This window comes from Vigna radiata, chromosome 5 (assembly GCF_000741045.1).
Source record: "Vigna radiata var. radiata cultivar VC1973A chromosome 5, Vradiata_ver6, whole genome shotgun sequence".
Lineage (NCBI taxonomy): Eukaryota > Viridiplantae > Streptophyta > Magnoliopsida > Fabales > Fabaceae > Vigna > Vigna radiata.
The window spans coordinates 29,020,748-29,031,675 of NC_028355.1; the positions used below are offsets into that span (position 1 = coordinate 29,020,748).

Here is a 10,928-nt window from a genome sequence, read left to right on the forward strand (position 1 = left end):
TCTCTCTCTCTCTCTCTCTCTCTCTCTCTCTCTCTCTCTTTGCAAACATTAAATATATTGTGCCTTATCAAAATTGGTGAATATTTATAGAGATAATTTCCACACAAGGTCATACGAAAGTTTAATACGAGAGGATTCATTACCCTCATCTTAATTTATTGAATGTCTACGAATTGGCAAATATTTTTTAATGAAAGTTCTGACATTTTGCTGGTTACTATAATCCTTAGGTCTCACTGACTGCTTTATTAAGAAAAATGGTCAGATTTTTGCATGGTCTTATTGTTATTCCAGATATCTTGATCGCCGTAAGAGGTTGATAATAGCCATGGATGCAGCTTTTGGAATGGAATATTTACACTCAAAAAATATTGTGCATTTTGACTTGAAATGTGACAATTTGCTTGTGAACTTGAAGGATCCTTTACGGCCAATATGCAAGGTATCTAGTAAAGTTGGGGATTAGACATTCTATTATAAATTTTTCTTCACTGTGACAAAGCTAAGAAGCTTGCTTTTCACAAGGTTGGTGATTTTGGCCTATCAAAAATTAAGCGAAACACCCTTGTTTCTGGTGGTGTTCGTGGAACTCTACCTTGGATGGCACCAGAGCTGCTAAACGGTAGCAGCAACAAGGTCTCAGAAAAGGTAAATTTTCAAATAATTAGTGGAAATTTAGAATTGGCACCTCCCTATGAAGACTTTTTCATCTTGTTCCAATTTGTCTCACAAATTTAACATCGCAAAGAAATAAATCACACCATTGAGTGGATTATGTTGTCCTTTATTGTCTCTTCTGTCTCTATTGTTTGAGAAACACTGATTATTAATGCTATTACCTCTATCTTTAGGTTGATGTGTTCTCTTTCGGCATAGTCTTATGGGAGATTCTTACTGGTGAAGAGCCATATGCTAATATGCACTATGGTGCAATTATTGGTGCGGTTCTTTTCTCTTCTCTTTGGAGCTTTACTTACTGTTGTATAGACTCTAATAGTATTTCACCTTTATCAGGCACTAGTTTGCATCAATATAGTACTTGCATTGAATTGATAGTTCCATTAAAATCTCACAACAATCAGGCTACGCTTTGAAAATTTAACTACTATAAAACCGATCAAATGTGGAAAACCTGAACAGCAACTAATATAGCTAAACCAAAGTAAGGAAATGTTTGGAACCATCAAGACTTTTAGGAGAGAAAAATATAAAGACAAAATGTCACCACCAAAGTTAAAATTATCTTATACATAAGCTAATTAGTAGAAGCTCTCAAGTGACCTCTTTAAGCTTTTACTTCTTTAACTTGTTCATAATATAATTTTGTTAGAAAATGAGACTTTTCTAGATACTCTAAGATTTTATTTATTTGTTGTTTGTAAGTCATGTCAGGTTGATATTAATTATAAACCTTGTTTTATGGAAAAGTTGGTTATATGATTAGTTGTCAGGTGAGAATGAGTAGTAGCATATTTTGTTCAGATTTACATCTCTTTTATTAATTAAAGAGAAAACTTTTGTAACATATAAGCAACTGGACTCAAAATATTGAAGTAGACTCTGTCTCCCTTTATCCATGTATCTTCACAAGAAAAACTCTCTGTTTTTTCTCTGGTTTTACAACCTTTACCATTTTTCTGATTTTATAATAAATTGTAACTCATGGAGATATTCATTTCATTTTTAAATTCAAGTTATCTACTTTCTTACAGAACAACCTTAGATAATCTGAGGGAAAAACAATCAGGATAGCAAAAACTCATTGGGCAAGCTAAAAATCTTTTTTATTACTACAATATTAGAATTTCAAAAGTTTTCACCCCTCCTTCCTTGAAATGTATGATATGTTGCTTGTATAAGTTTGCAGCGACATCTCACATTGTTGATGAGAAAATTATAGAAAACAAATGCCTTTTGCTAATATGTATAAATTTAAAAACAGCTGAGATCTATTTTTAAATTCTTAGTTGCAGTATCAGATGGTATACATAAAATTACATTGCCCATGCATGCATGCTTATAGCATCAATGAAATTCTTTAATTCTTTCCCTTTAACAAGTCTTTTAGCCTGTCTGGAACTTGCCAACAAACTTTTTTGAAAAGGAAAAAATTCATTCTACTAACTAATTTGTCATATACTTTTCACAACAATTTACAAATGACAAGTATCAGAACTGACATGCAAATCGTTAAAGAAATCAGAACTGACAAGTATCCTAAAGAAAAAATTCTCACTTCCTTGTACACTACATGCAGGAGGTATTGTGAATAACACATTGAGACCTACAATTCCCAGTTATTGTGATCTTGAATGGAAAACACTGATGGAGCAGTGTTGGGCACCCAATCCTGCAGTTAGGCCATCCTTCACAGAAATTGCTCGTCGTCTGCGTGTGATGTCTGCAGCTGCTATTCAGAACAAGGGACAGGTCCACAAGGCTTCTAAATGAAAATGAACATATTTGATCTGATTGCCATATATAGTTTCAAAATAGCTATACATATATTATTGATATGTAAGGGCCAACAATAATTGTTTGTATTGTAGTTTTCTGGTCCTGCTCATTTTGTTGTTGATTGTTGTGAATATCAGAACTTGTAAATGTGTGTGAAAACCACATAAAAAGGCTGTGCAAATTAAAATTTGGGCTTAATGCTATTTCCACAGTGAATTTTTGATTGCTTAGTCCCTCCTTTTACTTTCTCAGGAAATTCTTCCTCCACTTCCATGAATATTAAATTTTTCATTTTGCCCTTTCCAAATTGTGTCATCCAAAAGTTAAAAATACTTTCCACAAACCGAAAAGTTTCTTAATTGCAGAATTTGGAAAACTCCTGGATTGCCTGAAAAGTTTTTGAATTGTATAATCTGAAAGTTATTTTTTAATTTACAGATTAACCAATTCGGAAATGAATTTCACTTCTAGATATTACAGAATTTATAATTATTTTTTTTCCTTAAAAAGAACTTTCGCATATCCGAAAACTAAAAATGACTTTCGAAAATTTGAGAGAATTAAGAAGAAAATAACTCCTGAATTACTCATTTTTAACTTCTTGTAAATTCGAAAAGGATAAAACAGGAATTTTAATATTGATTGGGGTGCAGGACAAAAGGTAAGGAGATCGAGGAAGAATTTGCCACTTTTTCAGTACCTTAGAAGCCGGTTTTGTGGGGTTGAGTTAGACCTAAAACCCATTTTTAACAAATGGATATGTTTGGATATATATATTTCTGTAAAAAATAATGATAGTTAGAGAATATTAATATTTCAATATCTATGTCTATGTGATTGTGGTTGGTCCAAAATTATTTTATAATAAATAATAATAATTATAAACATTATTATGAACTAATCACATAATGATACATGAATAATATTTAAATGTTGTAAAAAAAGTGTTATTTAAGAATCACTATCCATAAATACTTGTAGAGAAGAGGAAAAAGTTCTATACCATCAATCCTAAATTCCTTAAGTATTGTGCGTGCAGAATGTTACCATAAAGTTTTTTCATGTTACCAAAAAAATTGGAAAGAGGAATAATCAAATGATATTCTTGAATATAGTAAAACTACGAGGTTAATTTATCTTGTTGAATATATATATATATATATATATATATACATATATATATATATATATATATATATATATATATATATAAATTGGAAGGAGGAATAATCAAATGATATTCTTGAATATAGTAAAACTACGAGGTTAATTTATCTTGTTGAATATATATATATATATATATATATATATTAAATTATTCATCTTTTTATTATTTAAAAAAACTTTTTATTATTTAAAAAATATATAAAAGTAATTAAACATGAATATTGTAATTCTTCTTTTTCTTTTATTCACCTAACCATGAGAGTTAAATGATATATCATATTATAGTGTTTTATTTTCTTCTTATATTTATATATTTTTTAATTTTTTATTTATTTCCAAATAAATCATCAACGTTATAAAAAAAGTAAAATTTGTTTAAAAGAAGATTTAGAAAAATAAGTGAAATTTGAGGTCATAAATATAGTCGGAGGTTGGTTGACTATAAAAAGGCAAGATAAATTTTTGTTGTGATGTGATATTAAATTTCATGAAAGATGATTATTTCTTGTTATTTTTTCATGCTAAATTTAATTTTCAAAATATTACTTCTTTATCAATGAGTCCTGAACTCCTATAAAAAAAATGAAAGAAAATGTTTAAGAAAAATAAACATATATAAGAGGAAAGTTTATTTTCTTTGTTTTTCTTTTACTTTGTTTAGTTTTGTTTTAAATAAAAATGTAGAACTCATGTTTTGGGTCTGTTTTTTTCATGGGTTTGTTAATGATGTTTCCTCTTTTTGAGGTTGTTATCTTTTAGAGAAATGAAAGATCACGAAGAAGCCCAGTCCAAGGAAGTGTACTCTCCACACCTCTAGTTTGGCTAAGTTTCTTGAAAATAGAAAAGAAGAATATATTTAAAATGAATTACTATGATACTTGGACGATAGAGAATGCACTTTTTTTTTTTAATTTTTCAATGATTGAAGAATATTCTCTTATCTGCCTTATCATTAAGACTTCTAGAAAGAAATTTTCTGTTTTGCTAGTGTATCCATCATCTTTGTATTATTGTTATGAGGTCCATCTTTTGGCTTATTTGAGAAGACTTATTCTCCACTTGTAGAGGATTGTTGAATGAAGTAAAGTTATTATAGTTTTGGTTATGAGTGTCTCTATTTCTAGAGTGAGTTATCCCTTAGTTTTATCTTAAGTTTTGATTCAAGTGACACTAATCACCACTAATCTTGGTTGGTGGTCCACCCCGCAAATGCACATTTCCTATCCTCTTCCGTTCTATTTCTTTTTCATCTTTGTTTCTTTATTTCAAGTTTCTTTATGTTCTTCTTTGCTTCTGTCCCTTTATGCTTAAGTCTTGTTATTTTGTTTGTTTATCTTGAATTCATCTTCTTTTCTTACTCTTGGAGTCTCTACGAAGTGAACCTTTACATATAGATAACATTGTTATCTTAATGTCCAATGATGATCTTTTTCAACTTTTTTAAACAACATAAACACAAACATGTTATCCTCTAAAAATAACAAAATCAGCTCTTACATAAATCTTGTTAATCTTAAAATAAAGAAACAAAGATGAGGTCTCTTTGAACATATAATAACATAAAGAAACTTGAAATGAAGAAACAAAGATGGAAAAGGATGGGGAAAGAGACATGACAATTGCGAGATGAACCAACCCAAGATAAGTGGTGGTTGTCATTAGTTAAACCAAGGTTCAAAATAAAACTAAAGGATGAATCATTTTAGAAAGAGAGACATTCACAACAAAAAATGGTTATAAATAAACTTTACTTTTTTATTCCACAACCCTTTACAAGTGCATTATATAAAGATGAAAGACCATTTGTAGAGAGGTTCAACACACACATAAGTTTCCATACTAGTAAGATATTGTTCGCTTTGGGTCAAACCCTCACAGATTTGCTTTTGGTACAACTCCAAAAGGTCTCTAACCAATAGAGGTATCTTATGTGTATATAAACCCATGTCCATCTCTTATTTTATCTAATGTGAGACTTTGTTTATAACATTAATAAATATCATTTTATATTACATTAATACTTAGAAACATTTTGGTAATTTTCAATTTCTACCAATTAAACAAATTTTTTAAAACTGTCACATCAATCAAATCATACACTAATTTTCACAAACTTTACCTCTAAATTCACTCTAAATTACCTCCGAATTCACTCAAATAAACATAAAAAAGAAATCACCTTTAAATCCCCTCAAATCCACTCAATCACTCTTCGCCAAATCATCTCCTCCAATCACCTTCAAGTGAACACACCCTTATTGTATAAAACATGAATATAAAACAATTGTTGAAGCAAATGAATCATATTATATAAAAAAACAAAGAGCAGAGCATAAAGCACAGCTTCGTGCCCGTACTTATTAGAATAACTTGATTTTGGTTTTAAATGACAGAATAGCGAAATAGTACAATAGTTAATTATTAGGAAATTTGAATATTATTTATAGATGTGGAAATAGTATCACCAAGAAAAGTAATCAGCCTGCTCCGGCTGGAATGGATTTTACTCACTGTATGAGCCTCAGCAGCTGAAAAACACCCCAAATTTTGGTCCAATATGTAAACACGAACCTTTAAACTTGCTATCACAACAGGACGTTTAGCAGCTTCAAAAGGGAGGGGTTCCATGTAAAATTCAGAGTCCAAATAGCTCATCACCACTGACAGTCAAACCAAATCAGTACAGATCAGTACTTCTATAGGATTCATAGATCTTCAAGCCGTACAACATGATAGAGCCATTTCAAGCCACTGAATCTTTCCCATCAAATATCATTGTTATGTTCACTTTGGGATCAAAACAGCCGTTTATAGGTAATGTACAGTAGAGAGTACAAACATCTCACTTTACAGGACGTACACCAATTGTTCTTACACGAAACCGGTATTGAGGCAAAGATTCTTCTTCTTCACTGTCACCATCATCATCACTAGAATCATCTTCAACACTATCCCACCGTGCGTAGTCTAGAGCTGAATGTCCTTTTGGTTTTGGAATAGTTTGCCATCCTTTTGAATTTTCCTCATTGGATTCCCTGCTTGGTGCTTTAGGAGCTATAGCATCTGCTATGAACTTCTTAGAGTCATAGTTTTGGTTTCCCCCTTGCTTCATTGAAAACTTGGGCTCTGCTTCATGAGCAGCACATTCGGTAATAACAATGCCTTTACCGAGTTCATCCTTCTGTTCTGTCATAATATTAGAAATCGAAGAATATTTGCCTCCCATCTCTTCTCTTTCATTCTCCTCTTCAATTATCACTTCAGGCTCCTCGTCTTCCTGTTCTTCAAACTCCTCTTCTGATTCTGGTATTGGAGCAAGTGACTTTCCTTGAGCAAGAATATAGGGAAAAAAAACATTTCTTACTACGAGCTGATAAAATACTTAGTCTACAACAATAAAATTCTTGGCCAAATAATATTAGTCTGACTCATCTTTCTCTACTCATTTTAACTCTATTATTTCCCACTTCCTGTTGCAATATTCATAAAATCAAACACTTTCTAACTATAATATAACTATAACTTGCACATATATTTCATGAGTGTCCCTCCAAATAGGAAAATCCTAACCATGTTACCAGTGTGCAACGCATATGTAGAAAAAGGCGTGTCAAAAAATAGGAAAATCCTAACCAGAAAAATGTAAAATCCAAAAAGACAAGGAATAACAGCAATAATAGCCATAATAATAATAATAATAATAACTATAATTATTATTATCACGAAGTTGGAACCATATGCCCGTAGCCATAATTAGTAATTCTCTTGGTACCACAAAACCAGGTTACCAGGGTGCATTGCATGCAAGTGAAATTGCAACAAAAATATAAAAGAGAAGAAATAATAGTGCCTACCAACTGTGTCTTCAAGCGAGCTTGAAGATTTTGATAAACCTCTGAAGATGGATTCAACTCTAACAGTCTGTTGACATCAAAAAGAGCTGAATGATACTCCTTCAGGGTGACAAGCGTTTGAGCCCGCAGCATCAATGCCCCACTGTGCTTGTGATCAAGCTCAAGCACCGAGGTACACTCTTCTGCTGCCTGAAATAACAAGGATTGATTGGATCCCAAAAAGAAAAAGCAGGAATACATGCAGCATAAGCTTGGAAATGGTAGAAAAATGATCAGCAGGGGTATATTTTAGAAGGTTGAAATTATAACCAATGTATTACAAAACTTTTAACAAAAAGTTTCCAGAAAAAAAAAATAAATAAAACAACAAATGTTTTGATTTGACTCAACTAGGATTAGGTGGAACCTAAACAGAGATTAAAAAAGAAAAACACAAACCAATGTATTATGAAACTTCTAATAAAAAGGACGACAACTATAGAACTAGATTGTACAATCTCAGGCCAAAAATTGAACATCAACAAAGCAACTAGTATTTGTTAGAATATAACTGAATATGCTGTAACCTTTTTCACACCGTTATTCCATCATAAAGTATTGTCATATAGTTGAAATTCATTAATTCTTACAATAATTACATTAAAATCACCTCTAGAATGATTTCTAATTAGTTGACTGTGTAAATCAAAACTAAACTTTTTTTTTTTTAATTTGATGGATTACTATTACAAATGACCGCAGATCCTTTAGAGAGACATAAGAGAAGGAAATGAACATATTCAAACTCATCTACTCAATTTTCCATTCACACCCCATAAATTTTGCAAAAATTTCGCAAGCAATTTCCCCGGCCAACGTAATGAACTGAAACATCAACATAATCAAATCCAGTTTTTACACACCCTCGCTTTTGATCAATCAAACAGTTCCTCCCTAGTACAGGAGTCCTAACGAAGATTGTTTAGCACTTCCGTAATTATTACAAAACTCAACAATTTCAAATTAAATGAATTTCATGAAATTAAACAAAATAAAAACTGAAATTGGAGCATTCACTCACTTTACAAAACATAGAAGATCGCTTTCCAAACCAAAGCACCAATAACAAATTCAAAAGGGAGCGAAAAAGAGACGTAACCTTTTTGAAATCGTGAAGCTTCAGAAAGCACGCGGCTCGATTGCTATGCAAAGCGATCTTCTGAGGGTTAGTCTTAGCCATGGCGATTGCCTCCGTGTAGAACCCTAACGCCTCCTCGTATCGTCCTTCACGGTACATCTGGTGAGCGCGTTCGATTCTATTCGGCGCCGCCATCTCCCTCCAAATCCGATCGCAATTTCCAAAAAATAATAATAATAATAATAATATTCAAAACAAGAAACAGTTTAAACTTATCTGTCTAGAATTGTATGTGCACCGAAAATTGAATTTACGAGAGTTTGAAATTTGTAGGTGAACTCAGTGACAGCTCGTGAATGAAGAGAGAGACAAATGGACAGTGGATCAAGACGATGCTTGAATTGAACGCGCTGCGCCCAATTATTGAAACGCGTTTCCTTCTTGTCTTTGTAGTTTTGTTGTGTTCAAACAGACCAGATTTTTTGAAAAAAAAAAAGTTTACTACTGATAAATTGTTAAATTTATTATTAAATATGTTTTTTTTTTCTGTAAATTATTGTAAAAAATATTTTTGATATCTAAATAATTATAGAGTATTTTATGTTTTTATTTTATGAAAATCATGTAAAGAAAGAAATGCATTTAAGGTATAATGGGCTTATGGTAATAGTTTACATAGTAAATACTAATAATACATATCCTATTATTATGGATAGTAATAAGATCATACAGATAAATATAGTTTATAATTATTGATTAACAATTATATTAATTACAATAATTAACCATATTAAAAAAGTGATATTAGATATTGTTTGTTTTGGATTAACTTCTCACACATTTATTTTTATTATCAGAAGACTTTTTTTTATTAACGAAGATATCTTATATGTATATAAATTTATATCTATTTTTTTTTCTAATGTGAGACTTTATTTGGATTTCAAATGTTTGAAAGCAAAATTAAGTGCCACTGATGGAAAGATAAGGAAATATTATTGGAATTATTTTATTCTCTTTTCATATCTATACATTTATATTCATATATTTTTATACTTATATTTCTTTTTTATATTACTCCGAAAATTTATATATATATATATATATATATATATATATATATATATATATATATATATATATATATCAATTGTACTCTCTCTTTATCATTGAATAAGAAATACAATATTTCATTCTTTCTTCTTTCCTAACATGGTATCAGAGCTTGTCTGATCCCCTTCCGCTGTCTTTGTTGTCTGCCGACGGTCGGCCGCCATGGCCGCCAACAGCCCCTAAAAGTTTCTTTTTCAACCTGTGCATTTATGCTTCAATGGGCAATCTCTAGTTTCTGTCTCGCATCTGTCCGGTGTTGCTGTCCGCCGCCGCTCGCCTCCGACCACCGTCTCCGGCCGTCATCTCCGGCCACCATCTTCGGTTGTCGTCTTCGCCACTTGTGCCACTGATGCACCAAACCTTCACCCCTCGGTTCACCAGTGTCTTGACTTCAGCCCCTAAAAATCTCTTTTTTTTATTGAATTTTTTTTATTCGATCTTTTTCTTCTTGAATTCTTCTTAAATCTTTCTTTTTATGAAGCATCCTTTTCAATTCTTTTTCTTAAAACTTTAATCATCTTCTTGAACTGTTCCTGATAAATTCTTTTAGTTCTTCTTGAATTTTTCTTATTCTTCATCTTCTTGAATCTTTTTCTTCTTGAATTCTTCTTTCTTTTTATTGAATCTTCTTATTCTTGAATTTTCTTCTTCTTCTTGAACCTTCTTTTGCTTAATCTAGTGTTCTTGAATTCTTCTTTCTTGTTAGTGAATCTTCTTATTCTTGAATTTTCTTCTTCTTCTTGAATCTTCTCTTACTTAATATTGTGTTCTTGAATTCTTCTTTTTCCTTGACTTGTTGTTTCCTAATCAAGATACTGGTGAATTTGGTACCTGGTGGTTGTGCCGTTGGCATTCCTACTAAAGCTTTGCATCCAACACCATTTCAATCTTTGTTGTTCAAGCTGCGCATTATGGATATATATGTTGCAGCTTGAGGGGATATTGGAATTATTTTATTCTTTATTCATATCTATGCATTTATGTTCATATATTTTTATACTCATATTCCTTTTTTATATTGCTCTGAACAATTATATATATCAATTGTACTCTCTCTTTATCATTGAATAAGAAATACAATATTTCATTCTTTCTTCTTTCTAACAAATATGGTAACCAAACTAAGTTACAATGTATTGTTATGTTTACTATGTTACAATGAATTGGTCCAGGTTATCGATTACGCTTTCTATACTCACAATATTTAGTTCTACACTAAT

At 31.2% G+C, this 10,928-nt stretch overlaps 2 protein-coding genes across 5 annotated transcripts in view; one reads left to right on the forward strand and one right to left on the reverse strand.

Annotated features, from left to right (window-relative positions):
• The window catches only part of LOC106761852, a 9,414-nt gene extending 6,727 nt beyond the window's left edge, over positions 1–2,687 (forward strand). For all 3 annotated transcript variants that reach the window (XM_014645423.2, XM_014645425.2, XM_014645424.2), the window contains 4 exons: positions 295–442; positions 526–648; positions 852–939; positions 2,258–2,687. In XM_014645423.2, coding sequence (XP_014500909.1) covers positions 295–442; positions 526–648; positions 852–939; positions 2,258–2,451 — 553 coding nt within the window. In that variant the 3' untranslated portion in view covers positions 2,452–2,687. The remainder of the gene's footprint in view (positions 1–294; positions 443–525; positions 649–851; positions 940–2,257) is intronic.
• A 3,262-nt stretch (positions 2,688–5,949) lies between these two features.
• On the reverse strand, positions 5,950–9,035 carry LOC106761853 (protein unc-45 homolog A). 2 transcript variants are annotated; one of them, XM_022781321.1, is made up of 3 exons: positions 8,539–9,035; positions 7,479–7,667; positions 5,950–6,946 (listed from the first exon to the last, which is right to left on the reverse strand). In XM_022781321.1, the coding sequence occupies exons 1-3, from the start codon at positions 8,788–8,790 to the stop codon at positions 6,467–6,469; spliced, it is 921 nt and encodes a 306-aa protein (XP_022637042.1). In that variant the 5' UTR covers positions 8,791–9,035; the 3' UTR covers positions 5,950–6,466. The 2 variants fall into 2 exon arrangements, with proteins under 2 accessions (XP_022637042.1, XP_014500912.1); XM_014645426.2 differs by having other exon boundaries at positions 8,617–9,031.
• Between the last annotated feature and the right edge of the window lie 1,893 nt (positions 9,036–10,928).